Source organism: Podarcis muralis, chromosome 2 (assembly GCF_964188315.1).
Source record: "Podarcis muralis chromosome 2, rPodMur119.hap1.1, whole genome shotgun sequence".
In the NCBI taxonomy this organism is placed as follows: Eukaryota; Metazoa; Chordata; class Lepidosauria; order Squamata; family Lacertidae; genus Podarcis; species Podarcis muralis.
Window position 1 is genome coordinate 38,471,402 of NC_135656.1, and position 14,086 is coordinate 38,485,487.

Sequence of the window (14,086 nt, forward strand, 5' to 3'; positions counted from 1 at the left end):
ATGAATGGCTGCCACCACATAATCCAATTACATCCTTTAATTTCAGTGGTTAAGAATGTCAGATCTGCACCTTAAACACATTTCCCTGGAAATAATAGGCCCCAGGAATTTCAACGGAATTTGCTTCCCAGGAAGACACACCAGAGTATTGGAATCCCAGGTGTTTAAAATGCCTGAAATGCAAAGTTGTAAAGCATGGGTAGGCAAACTAAGGCCCAGGGGCCGGATCCGGCCCAGTCGCCTTCTAAATCCAGCCTGTGGACAGTCCAGGAATCAGCGTGTTTTTACATGAGTAGAATGTGTCCTTTTATTTAAAACGCATCTCTAGATTGTTTGTGGGGCTTGCCTGGTGTTTTTACATGAGCAGAATGTCTGCTTTTATCTAAAATGCATCTCTGGGTTATTTGTGGGGCACAGGAATTCATTCATTCCTGCCCCCAAAAAATATAGTCTGACCCTCCACAAGGTCTGAGGGACAAAAAAGTTTGCTGGCCCCTGTTGTAAAGCATTTCTTTTTACGGATGAGTTGCTCCAATGTTAGGGTTGCCATATGTCCTTTTTTCCAGGACACGCCTTCTTTTTCATGGGTAGAGTCATCCTAGCGATCCATAGTTAAAAGTAGAAGTCTGCAAATGTGTCCTTTTTTTTGCTCTTCAAAATATGGCAACCCTACAGGTACTACTGATTTTATTTTTTAAAAATAAAGCTGATATTTAATGCCTAATTTCATGATTGGGATTTTGCTTGCAGTGTTTGTCTTCTAAAGAACAGCAAAAGTCACACAAAAGAGGAAAAACCAAGAGAGAAAGTGGGGTGGCAAAAAGAGAGAAAGGGGGATCGATTTTTGGCTCTGACCCTGCCCAGTGCCGACTCCAGCCCCACCCACTGCTGGTATGCAGCCCCTTGGAAAATGTTCCTGAGGGAATGTGGCCCACAATAAAAAGATACAGAAGTTACCCAAATGAAGAAGAATGGACAAATAGGGATAAATAGCACTCACATGAAGACATTGAACTGATTTCTTTCATCTGCTCTCAACTAGCAGGTGTGCTATCAGCCAACAGGACTAGTAACAGAACTAGCAAGTACTTCGATACAATGAAAATTAACACCAAAAACATTTAAGCACAGGTCCAGAATAAAGCCTTTTCCATATTGTATGTATTTGGTAAAGAGGTAAGTGCAACGATATGATAGACGATTGATTGTTTTTTAAATAAAGTGCATGTTTCGTAGAAACTTACTGTGGATAACACTTCAGCAATAAGATGGAATCCTTGTTTATATCCACAAATGACCCACTGGCAATTACTACTGAATGGACATGTTGTGAAGATGCCCACTGGAAAATACTTTATAGATCTGGCTTCTTTTTCCTGATGGGTTTTTAAAACAAGGCCTGTGCTTATTTCACAAACATAAACTGGCTGTTACAGAAATAGTAGGCAGGACATGCAATCATTGTTTCATTGCTTCTAGTATGAAAAAAATACAGGCTACACTGGCATCACTAAGCTATCAACTCATAATCTCTTCATAGAAGTTAGCCTGACCCCACAGATCTGTTGGCTAAGGCAACTTGCCAATGTGTTTGGGTAGGGAGTAAAATGTATGGGTCACTCACATTTGAAGTTTGCTCCTAAGCAACAAAGCTGCAGTACAGCTGGTCAAGCCCAGCTGACATTTAATCCACAGCTATTTGGAGTTCGCTAACAAGGCACAAATTAACTCTTTTTGCTCAGTTAATTTCATCCCTCAGAGATCTTGTGGTGCTCCTAGGTCACAGAAGTGCGACTAATTTGGACACTCCACCTCATAATTAAGGATGAACCTAGATAAGATGCTTGTGTATATTGTTAATCTAATATGAACAAACCCAGGATCTCTAATAGCCATTACAGTAATGTATATATTTGAGGCATGAAGGTTTCTGCTTTGAGGCAAGAGGTTGGGTTTGAAAATCATCTACCGCCTTGCAGACTAATAATTCTTTGATATAAGCTCCAGAGGTACACAAAACAAACAGGCCAAAAAAATTCACCTTGTCCGTTCACTCAAAATTATGTATTCTTCTATTATTAGATCAGCAGTTGAAAGAGAGAATGAATTATCAATACTTCAAGAGGTTATTTCTTAATTGGTCAGAAGGTGGAGATAAGTGTGTTCTTGTGGGGTGAGCAATAGAAATCTTTAAGAATCTGTATGTAAATCCTGAACAGTATTCCAGTTGCCTTCTTTACAGTATGTGTATTTCATTCCTCCCTGTAATGTATGCAACATCTCACCACCACCAAAAAATAGCTGCACCTCCTCTTAGATTACAGTTTTGGCAATGTAGGGATGGCTGCTACTTTTCTACATTATCTACAATACCCTCCGCACCTTATAAATCGGTTGTCTTTCTCCTTGAGCATCTGAAACAACCCTGACATAATCATGGACAAGATAAGTGGGGATAAAAAGGAAAATCAGACAAGTCTTAGCCTACCTTGAGGACCTCAATGTACTTTGAGGAGTAGGCAGAATGTACTGGGGGTGGGGGGAATCTACAGTAAGAATTCCAGTAAAAAAAATATAATTATTGAAATTCAGAGTGTAAAATAAAACCACCAACTCTGATTTTTAGAACCCCAAAAGTGATAATTGAAAGAACAGCATTTACTCTTAACTTCACATGTTGCTCATTCTTTTCATCAGATGTCTCTAACCTTCAAATACTGTATTTAATTGATTATTCCTCTCCGTAACATTAGAGGGATCTTTACTCCAACTACAATGTCTTATTGCTAAAAGATCCCCTACCAGGTTCGTAATTTTAAAACAAAAACTCTACATTAACCCTAGGCGTTTACGAAGACACTTGCTCTAACATTTTACCCAAATCTGAATTGCTAGACTATGAAATCAGCACCTCCAGTTCTTACGTCTCTCCCCACTGCCTCATAGATACTCAGGCTAAAGGAGATGGAGTACAGATGTACCGGTATTTTTTAATAATTTACACATCTGTTGCACTTGAAGATGAGCATGGGAGAGCAACTCTATCATACAGGTAGACACCTGGGATTTTGCAATTTAAGGGTCACTCAAACCAGGCAGAAGCAGTAAATATGGACTCTTGTGCTGCTTTGAGCAGAGCAGCTCTCCATACGAAAACAAATTGCACCTCGTATCTTTTGCAATTACAAGTTCTAGGGCACAAAACACTCTCAGCCAGCCCTGGACTCCTAGTCTGCATTGCGCAAAATGGGATTCATAGCATAAGACACCAGTAACACCCAGACTCATTTCATTTCTACATTTCACTATCTTGATGCTTTTGAGCCATCAACACTAAGTTATTGATATACCAGTGGCCCAACTCACCCACTTTTCCCATTATGGCTCCACTGGAAGTCAGAGATCTCTGTTATCTACAAACCATCAAGTATCACTTCCAACAAACAATCATTTTTCAGTAGAACTTTTAAGATTCTCCAGCTATTTTATGCTAGACTCTGGAGCCCCATCTCTGAAGTTACCCAGTAAGGCTGAGGCAGTGGGCCTGGGAAGTGACATTTCCTTATGCAGCCAATCAGATTGTGGCAACTTACCCAACCTGTCCCCTCACTGATGGCCAAGCAAGTGAGAGATGACCTCTAAAGGAGTTTAATGACTTCCATTTACAGCACTCCAATAACATATGGATTTGTATTTTTTTGAGACACAATGCCATGGATAATGTTTCCTGGGAAGAGTTAAACACTTAGCAAGAGAATTCTTGGGCCAACCCCCCGTGCTTTGTCCTATTTGATTTAAGGCAATTCCATTGATATTTGGAAGGCAGGCAAAAAGAATCATTGTTTCTGTGGAATTTGTCAGCATGACCTCAGGTTTGTGTATTTATCTTTGGTAAAATAGACAAAATAAACATACACACAAATCCTAGTCTCTTAACTCAGAAGGAAGTGGGAGGGGAGAACATGCCTGCAACATCGCTGGAGATTTTTGACATATTAGATTTATACTCCACTCAGAGCAGTGGCTTGTTTTACCATAAGTCTCACTTGAAGGCGCAAGTTTTCAATGTAAACAAGTCTTATCTCCCCCCCCCCCCTTGGCAGAACGCTATGCAAAAGAGCAGGCTGGATGACCATCTAGTGGGAATGATTAGTAATAGAGTTGGACTAGTTTACCTTTGAGAACCCTTCCAACTCTGTAAAACACATTTCCTCCCAAAGGTAACTATAGTTAAGAGTGCTGGGAATTTCTGTTAGGCGTAAACAACAGTTCCCAGGATTCTATTTTTTTGGGGGTGGAGGTGCTTTAAATGTATGGTATGTATGCAACCTGTGATTATATGAAAAACTATGGCACTGTGGGTTAAACCACAGAGCCTTGGGCTTGCTGATCAGAAGGTCGGCGGTTTGAATCCCCACAACGGGGTGAGCTCCCGTTGCTCGGTCCCTGCTCCTGCCAACCTAGCAGTTCGAAAGCACGTCAAAGTGTAAGTAGATAAATAGGTACCGCTCTGGCGGGAAGGTAAATGGCGTTTCCGTGCGCTGCTCTGGTTCGCCAGAAGTGGCTTAGTCATGCTGGCCACATGACCCAGAAGCTACGCCGGCTCCCTCGGCCAAAAAGCGAGATGAGCGCTGCAACCCCAGAGTCGGCCATGACCCTTTACCTTTACCTTATACTTTGTTTTATTTACTTGCTGTTAGAACAACACACTTTTTCAGTCACAGGCATGCAAAACAGCTTGCAACATTCATTAAAACTATACAGCCATCATTTTGAAAGCACAAGAGCAAACCTTGGCTGCAACATCTGGTTAGCAAGGAGAGAGCGTAACCAAGGGCCCGAAATCGGGTTACATGCTAAGCCAAACCGTGGCTTATTTCAGTGTGTTATGGGAGTAATATATATATATATATATATTGGTGAGGAGAAAAGTGCAAGTGAGCTCCTTTACAAGTGCCTATGTGTTTCTGTGATCCTAGTAAGCTATAGTTCGGCTCACTGTGATGTGTGAACGAGGCTAGATAAAGCCTTATGCTTGGTAGGGGACAACCTTACCCCAGAAGATGGTGGCAACTGAAGCAGCATTTTTCCACTTTAGCCTAATTCCAGGGACAGGTAAATATGGGTGGAAACATTCCCTTAAAAATGCCAGGACCGTGTAGGTTTCTAAATGTCACAATCAACACTTTGAATTTGGCCAGGAAACATGTAGGTAACATGCAGAGCTCACCTAGAATTAGTGGCATGGCAGCTCTGTGATCAGCCCCAGACTAGGTGAGCTGCTACATTTTAAAGCAACAGAAGTCCTAAGGCAGACGCCTACATAGCGCAATACAGTAGTTTGAGCTGAAAGGTTACCAAAGCTTACAAGAAAATGGTTACGTCCTTGGATGAAGATCATGGTAATATTCGCAGGTCTCCAAACTATAATTCAAAGGAGGTCCTCAGTACGTGCTCTAAATAGGTCACCGGAGGTAGGATTGCAATGTACATGCCTGAACTGATGAAAGAACCACGGCTAATGGCTTATTTCAGTCTGTATAGATTCATTGCCGATATTCTCATGTAGGACGTTTATGTATCATTTATATTGGCAGTAGAAATAGTCCATGATAGTAAGTCTATGATACTGTATCATACATTTTATGTACGGTAACTGTACATACAGAAACCATAATTTTTGTCACCTACAATGGTTAACGCTAGCGACAACTTCCCACCTGTACCTCAAACAAAGGCTGCTCTCCTACGTACACTTTTTGGGGAGTAATCCCCATCAAACACAGTGGTAAGAAATTCAAATACTGACTATATTTGTTATACAAAGTACTATACGCAACAAGCATTCTGCTTATGTAGTGCTACAATTCCGTTTTGGGAAATTTGGGATGAAGTACAAATCGACATGAAGGACCTGTGCTCTATTTCCATGCTGCAGCTAAGGTCTATCCTCTTTAAATATCAAGGTTAGTGTTTGAACACCATGTGTATCATGCAAGAGACACCAGAGCAAAGATGCTCTTATGTTTAAACCCTTTATTTAAATTAACACTTTTCAGTTTATCGCACTCAATATGCAAGTGACCCTCAAACACATCTGCCCTGTAGCTTGGGAGTCTATGGGAATATCCTTGGGATTCTAACCGTTTCCTGCTGCTGCTGCGGCCCCATTTTTAGTGCTATACTAATATTCTAAAATGCTAACTGTAAGGATCAATGTGGATAGGTTTCTACTTACAAGAAGACGTTTTTTCATAAAAGTAGCACCAAAATAAGATGGGTAACAGTCACAACAGCACCCTGTATGTCTTCACCCCAAGACAAAGAGGTGGTAATTAAAATGTGGGAAAGAGGTTGGAAGAGTGCCCCTACAAAGCGACTCTGTTAGAAACTCTAAAAGAAACAAAATTTATGGGACTAAAAGAGTCATAAAGTTTACTTTTAGCCTAGAATCATTTGAAAAATATGCGATCCTACCATCAACTCTGTAATCTCTCAACCCCCAACACCCCGTCTTTAAAAATAACACCGAAATGAGTCTTAAAAACAATACTGGCTCACTGTAAAAGAATGCAGTGGCCTGGAGAACCATCCCCCTTGTGTCCTCCTCGCTTCAGGAAGGTGGCAGTATTGCTTTGGGATTACTGGGTTAGAGAGCAAGCCCTCTTCTTTCCAGTGAATGGCACTGTACCATTACCATAATACACCAATGGATTCTGAGGAATGACTTATTCTCATGAAATGTGATTACAGTGATAGAGAAACCACAGCAAAGTACTGGACCCAAACTGTGTAGAACCCCAGCCAGCCAGAGTCTCTTCATTTGTACATACAACTCTGGAGTTTTCAACTAGCTGCCAATTTTATATTTTCTAAGCAAACACTGCAAATGACCACCCAGCTGCCTCAAACGTCTTCATAAAACCCTAGTGGATTAGCAACAGTACGATAAGTTTCTGATCTTCTCGTTATCTCTGGTGTACTAGAGATCAAAAACCGCCACCCTTCCCCAAGCTGAGTGGGTGACATTCTGGAATGGGTGAAACATACAGGAGAACGTGATTATGCAGTACATTCACTGGATGCACGCAGCAACAACTCAGATGACAAGAAAAGAGTGCTATTTAAAATAATAATTGGTATAGCCAAACCCAATAAGAATAACGTATAAACACAAGCATGCACACAAGAACACACACTATACAATGCTGAATTTATCTAAAGTTGCTGTGACCCTAAACCTGCAACAGGACTGATTTCTATGTGACCGTCTCCTGCCTTTATTCACCATTACTCACCTTTATTCACGATGGATGTCCTCAAAGAAGACGCCCCTAATGGGGCTTCAACACACTCTGGAGATCTGGTACATGTTTTTTTGTTGCAAAGCTTTAGAAAATGGCAATCAGTCGTTTGGCTCTAGCTATATTTCTCTGGTGATGTCATTTTAAATACTTTGCATGTTCCATTTGTTTTTTGTACTTCTAAAAAAAATATCGATGCCTTTCTGCAAATTCATGTTTGTCCAATTAGTCACAGAACCTTAAGGCTGACTGCCTGGATGCTGGAGTAAAGCATCAAGGCTAGGATATACAGGACAGCATCTGACTTGTATGGATGGGAGGAGATCTACTACTTGTCATAACAGCCCTTATGGATTTTTGGTCCAGTTCTCATTCAAATATGTGGAGAACTCAGAATTGTAGAGCGTTTGGGTTTGTTTGTTTTTTAGTAAGCTACGCCACAGACATAAATTGTAAGTAGGGAAAGAGCAGAAAGAGAGGGAGCAGACAGAAAGGAAAATGCATTTCTTCATTTGCAGAGTAGCCTCTGTGAGAGCGAGCCCATGACAGCTTTACGACTCCCTGGTTATTTTACTTGCATGCTGCTTAATAAGAAACAGCCTCCAGCTGAGGCTTGTAGTAGAGAAAAGTTTTAGGAGAAATTCTTGCCGAGTTAGCCCTACCTGATCTGAATTTGCTCCGAATCAGCATAGAATGCTCAGACCCCAGAAGTGTCATGGTGATGCCTTGTGGTAATTCCCAGTGCCAGAAAGCCCCTCAACGCTCAAACCATTAACTGGCTCCAAGAAGAGAAGCTGATCACGACCAATGAATCACAATTCATCTAGCCCTCCCTTGGAGTCTAGGTGATTGCAGAAAGCAGCAGAAGTGTAACTCAGGAAAGGTTTGGTCCCATCCAGCACTGACCCTCCGCGAAAGCCTACTGTATGCCCTTGCACTGTGTTGGGCTAATTAACTTTTAGCTAGCAGACCCCTCCTTTCTATCCCACCCTCCCCTCCTTTCTCAGAGTTTACTATCAGCAACATCACCGGGTGTCCTGACTGATGTCATAGTCTAGCAGGGAGCAGACTATCCCTAAAGGGTCTTTAGGAAAGACAGAAGTTTGATATCTGATCCGCTATTACTACCAACAGGAACTTGGCCAATCAAGAGCTTCCCTCCCTCTGACTGCAGGGGTTCGGAGCAGCTCTGAAATATCAACAGACTCCTGCTTAACTCTTTCCAGCATACAGAGCCTGTTGCTACCAGGAATTCAAGAGGAAGGGCTCGGCTGCATGGTTCCTGCAGTGGATTTTAATAGCTCACATCCCAAGGATGGGATTTCTTGACTTCAGTGGAGGTTTTTGGATGGCATGGTGGCTGTGTGTTAGGCTAGTTTTTGCTTTAAAGTGAATCTAGTGATACAGGCATCACCTATTAATAAACCCATTGATATGTCACACAAACACAAACTAATCATCAAAAACTCACAAAACTCAGACACCCTATGTGGACACAACTTTGCTGCACAACCTTAGCAGTACAAACAACAAGAACAGAGGTCCTTGTAAGCGCATAAAGTATGTAACTGACAAAGTTCTCACCATGCATTATATCCCAAGCACCGTCACCTATATTCTGCTGACAAATCTCCATCAAAGTTCCCAAGCTCAAATAACTGTCCTTTTAAAAAATACATTCAAAACAATATTCCACATCACTCAGGGGCTGATTTAAAAACAGCACAAGCATCATTTTAGTTAATTATTCTTATTCATGCTTTTCAGTAAAGTCTATTCAGATATTTGAGCCCTTTTCAGGTGTAATTAATGCACATGGTGGGATGTGTATCATCACAATATTTGTAATGTCTAAAAATGGTCCTGATTATATAATGTTGTGCTCAGAGAACTCTCTCTCCATGGTTGGGAACCCTGGAAAAGCAGCCTTGTTGAACACACAGTGAGAGGTCTTTGCATTTGCAGTTTTTAACAACAACAACAACAAAGTTAGTGTCTTTCCACACTAAGATGCCCAAGGAAACTGTACAGATGAGAATATGTTCAGATCTTACACCGGATGCACACGGATTTGGGGTGGGGACTTTCACCACAGAGTTGCCCCTCTGATTCAATTTCATTTAACACACTATAAAACATTTGAAAAGGGCTCTGGCTGTGAGCCATCAAGTGTGGAATAATCAAGAGATTTATGAATAAATGACATATACACATGTATTGACTCTCAAAGGGTGGCAGTTTGGCTTAGCAGTTCATGTATCTCTAAGGTTTAAATATGGATTCACAGAACTCAAAAGAGACCACAAAGCCACATATTCCTTTGCAATGAGGCTTTTCTCTGTTCACACATTATAATTTAAGACTTCCTCCAGTAATGAATTGTCTCACTTGGATTTTCCCCTGGTGATGTCAATTAACATTTACCTTAAGTATCAGACTCTTCAGAACAAAAGTTCTTTTCTCAGTAGCTGCTTGATCTCATTAAAATGAGATTGAAGAAAGACAAAGTATCATATGTAAAGAAAAGAAGAAAATAAAAATATAGGATAGTGGATAACAGTATAGCAAGTGTCTTTTCGGATTTTTTATTTAAAACTTACATTCTGCTTTAAAGGGGGGGATCCAAGGTAGCTCAGAAATAAACTTAAAACAAAGCTATTAATACAAAACTAGTTTAAAAGTACAATCAAAACCATTACAAAGCCATGTCTGGTCCCCCAAAAGTCCTCATAAGGAGTAACATCTTGATCAAGAGGGTAAAACCATACAGTGACTCTTTATTAGTATTAAGTGTTTAAAGACAAACAAACAAACAAACAGACAGACAGACAAACCCAGCATTTTGATTTGAGCTTTCCATGACTCAACAGACTGATCCCATTTTAAGCTAAAATTGTTGGGTTGAAACATATTTGGTTTATTTCACCAACTATTTCACCAACTATTGGCATAGTTAAAGTATTAATGTATTAGGACATTAACAAAAATACTTTAATGTTTGAGTACAATAAATCTGTCTATGAAAGTAGCTGGATACCAGGCACTAGAATTCAACAAGAAACACTCTCTTTTATGTTTCATGTACTCTGAAAGACTTTCACCAGGCTTTATAAGGAGTTTGTTGTTGTTTTAACACATTTCTGTTTTAAAAACTTTTTAAGCTGGTTTCTCTGACTCCCCATAATTTATTACCTCACAATATACATCTTGGGCTGAATTCTTGCAGAAGTGCTCAGAAGAAGAAGAAGAGGAAGAGTTTGGATTTGATATCCCGCTTTCTCACTACCCGAAGGAGTCTCAAAGTGGCTAACATTCTCCTTTCCCTTCCTCCCCCACAACAAACACTCTGTAAGGTGAGTGAGGCTGAAAAACTTCAGCTCTGTTTCTAACAGATAGTGGTATTCCATAATGTTTCAGAAGGCAGTGTGTCGCAGGCCCTTTATGCAGAAGGACTTCTACACCAACCTTCCACAATGGATTCAAGCACAGTGCCAAGAAGCACACTTGCAGCAATGACATATGCAGTGGCTGGTATAGTAACTGCTTCTCCCAAATGAATTTTGTACAGTGGTACCTCAGGTTACAGAAGCTTCAGGTTACTCCGCTAACCGAGAAATAGTACCTCGGGTTAAGAACTTTGCTTCAGGATGAGAACAGAAATTGCACTGTGGCGGCGTGGCAGGCCCCATTAGCTAAAGTGGTACCTCAAGTTAAGAACAGTTTCTGGTTAAGAATGGATCTCCAGAACGAATTAAGTTCTTAACCCGAGGTACCACTGTATTCCTCTACAAAGATGCCCACAATTACTACAGGCAGTCAACTGAATAAGCTTGCTTCATTCATTCATGTAAGACTGAGCCAAAATGGCACCACTAATTTCAGTACTCCATCAACAAGTTTCTCATAATTCTTAAGCACCAATGGGTTCAAGGCTACCAATTCCCTGTCTTTGATTTTCAGAGGCAAGCATCTGAGCTTATGTAGCCAAAACAGCATTATCCACACACTAGTCATTTGTCAGCAGACTCGGAGAATTCCCAAAATCTGCAGTGGTATGAAGGAAGGAAGGAAGGAAGGAAGGAAGGAAGGAAGGAAGGAAGGAGAGAGAGAATTGAGCAGTGTGTTGGGAAACCTGGAGGGTGGTGGTGCAAAATAGCTGAATGAGGACTGAGCATGCAAAGTGGCCAATAATGCTTACTAACCATTATGGAGGGATGGAAAACCTTGTGTTGTGGAGCACAGCACAGATGAAACATGTTCCGTGCAACAACATTTTGTGAGATCAAACTCAGAGTCATGCACTTTATGACTGATTGAAAATGATCCTGTCTTAAGGCAGCAACAGTGTCCTTCTTATGCTACCTTAAGAAGTGTGGAAGGCAAACTGCAGCTATGTCTGCTATTCCTGTGCTGCTTTGCTAAAAGATTTAGGCCTGCACATGCGCAGTGGCCTCAGTATCAGGAGATGGGGCAGTGGAAAAGCCTGGCAATACTGGGAGAAGTTTCAAGTCTATGGGTGCTGCCCCTATGATCTGGATCCTCTAATGCTACTAGATCCTGTGTAATAGCTATACGATGCAGCATCACTCTCACTGCTAAGGTAATGTCAGACCTGGCCCTCGGATGAAATGATTTGTATTTATTCCAACTCTTAAGAGTCTAAGAAAATTAGGAATTCCAGAACAAGATCACTCCCTCCATTGGTAGCCTATGGAATGTTTTGCAATTGACAGCACTACCAGAAAATGCTTTCTCCACTTTCCTAAAGTCACTGCTAAGCTGTCTGATGTTTTCATCATAATATTTACTTCTTAGTAAATAGGCTAAAAATCTTCACTTCTGATTCAGAACTGAAAGATTAGAGAATGAAAAGAGCAAGATGACATGGCTGTTTAAAAAGTCCATGCAAAATGTTTTCTGCCTAGCGTAAATATTTAATTGTAAAAAAGAGAGAAAATATGGCAATCTGTTGTGTTTATTGAGGGAGGGATGCAAAATGTGCACTGAGTGCAGGGTGGGGCCGGCTGGCTTTGCTACTATAGATTCCATCCCTCTTGAAGATCACTGTGTGTTCTCTCTAATCTCCAGGCCAATGTAACGCTGGTGGGCTCATCTGAAATGTCCTCATGAGAACTCCCTGGGACACACACTGATGATACAAGAGAAGCTAGCAGGCAGGCAGGAGGATAGTTCAAATGCCGGCCTGAGTGTGCCTCCTTTCTCTAGTCCCCTCTGTGTAGCAGTGGTTATAGAACTCTTGCAATAATTACTTCCATGGTGGGTGTTGGTGGAGAAGGTCTGAGATTCCGCCTATGGTGCTGGGTTTTGGGGTACCAGAATTGACACACTGAAGCATGCTGTTATCCTGACACTACTGCAGTTTCCTACCCTGATCTTAAGCATACCTGCACTTCCTGAGCGTCACACAGCAGACAAAGGAGAGGTCTATAAGAACAGCACGAGTGTTATGTGTAGATCCGTCAGTAGTCTCAGTCAAGAGCACCCGCATATTCAGAAGCCACTATATAAATGACAGTCCTAGATTTCTGTAAACTGAGACACACACCTCTTCTGTATAAGTTACTGTCAAGTATGAAAGTGTTAAACTGAGCAGAGCAGCAGAGAATTACTGTGGCAAATTTGCTTCCTTATCTCAATCGTATTCAGAGCAATCCTGTAAAGGTCAGTTACCATTACCCCCATTTTACAGACAAGAAATACAGCCTGAGACACAATGCCTTGCCCACAAACGTCCAGCAAGTCCACAGCTCAGGTAACATTTAAAATGAAGGATACCCAACATTTTATTGACTGGACAGCAGTGAGTCTAAACACACAACACAAACAATGATCTTCTGTTGCTTAAAAGCATTGTGCAATCAAGTAATGAAGTAATCTGTGAAACAGGCACAGCAACCCAAGAGAATGTAAGCTAACCATTTCCAAGGCAGCAAAATCTCATTAACGACTATGAAACGTATCTGGAAAAAAGAAGAAGATGGGTTGATGAATTGATCAAATCTAATTCCCGTATGGGGTGGTCATTTTGCTGCTGAAATGCTGAACTGGCAAAAATAGGCATGGGGATACATTCAGTCTATTAAAAAAACAAACCACACACAACCTGGTGAATGTTATGACTCAGTTTACAAGCCAGCAAAGTGTGTAGTAGATAGAATGTTTGACTCAGATAAGGGAGACCTGGTTTCAAATCTTCACTGAGCTATGAAGCTTACTAGGCAATCAAGGGCCAGTCACTGTCTCTCAACCTAACCTACCAGACAGGGTTATTGTGAGGATAAAAATGATAACACAGTATGTGTCATGCTGAGCTCCTTGGAGAACCAGCAGGAGTAAAATATCCAGCTTCAGTTTGGTCCACAGTATTATGCATTGTGCAAGAGCAAAGCAACCTCCCAATCAAAATACAGTGGTACCTTGGGTTAAGTACTTAATTCGTTCCGGAGGTCCGTTCTTAACCTGAAACTGTTCTTAACCTGAAGCACCACTTTAGCTAATGGGGCCTCCTGCTGCTGCCGCACCGCCGGAGCACAATTTCTGTTCTCATCCTGAAGCAAAGTTCTTAACCTGAGGTGCTATTTCTGGGTTAGCAGAGTCTGTAACCTGAAGCGTATGTAACCCGAGGTACCACTGTAGTTAAACAAAGATGTGCAGCTGCTTCAGAACAGGTGTTAAGTGTGTTCTTGCAGTCATTACCTGGCTGCTGCATTCTGTACTGTTGAGGCTTCTAAAGTGTTTTCAACAGCAGTCCTCCATAGGAT

The 14,086-nt window shown here is 41.2% G+C and overlaps 1 protein-coding gene across 9 annotated transcripts in view; it reads right to left on the reverse strand.

Moving 5' to 3' along the window:
- The window catches only part of MYOCD (myocardin), a 136,054-nt gene that overhangs the window by 33,515 nt on the left and 88,453 nt on the right, over positions 1–14,086 (reverse strand). For 3 of the 9 annotated variants that reach the window (XM_028717099.2, XM_077924280.1, XM_077924278.1), the window contains exon 1: positions 7,299–7,959. The exons of 3 other annotated variants lie outside the window; for them this stretch is intronic. Coding sequence is in view for 2 of the 6 variants with exons in the window: in XM_028717096.2 (XP_028572929.2) it covers positions 7,967–8,021 (55 nt within the window). In the remaining 4 variants the exon portion in view is untranslated. 3 more of the 9 variants (XM_028717096.2, XM_077924277.1, XM_077924276.1) reach the window with 2 other exon arrangements.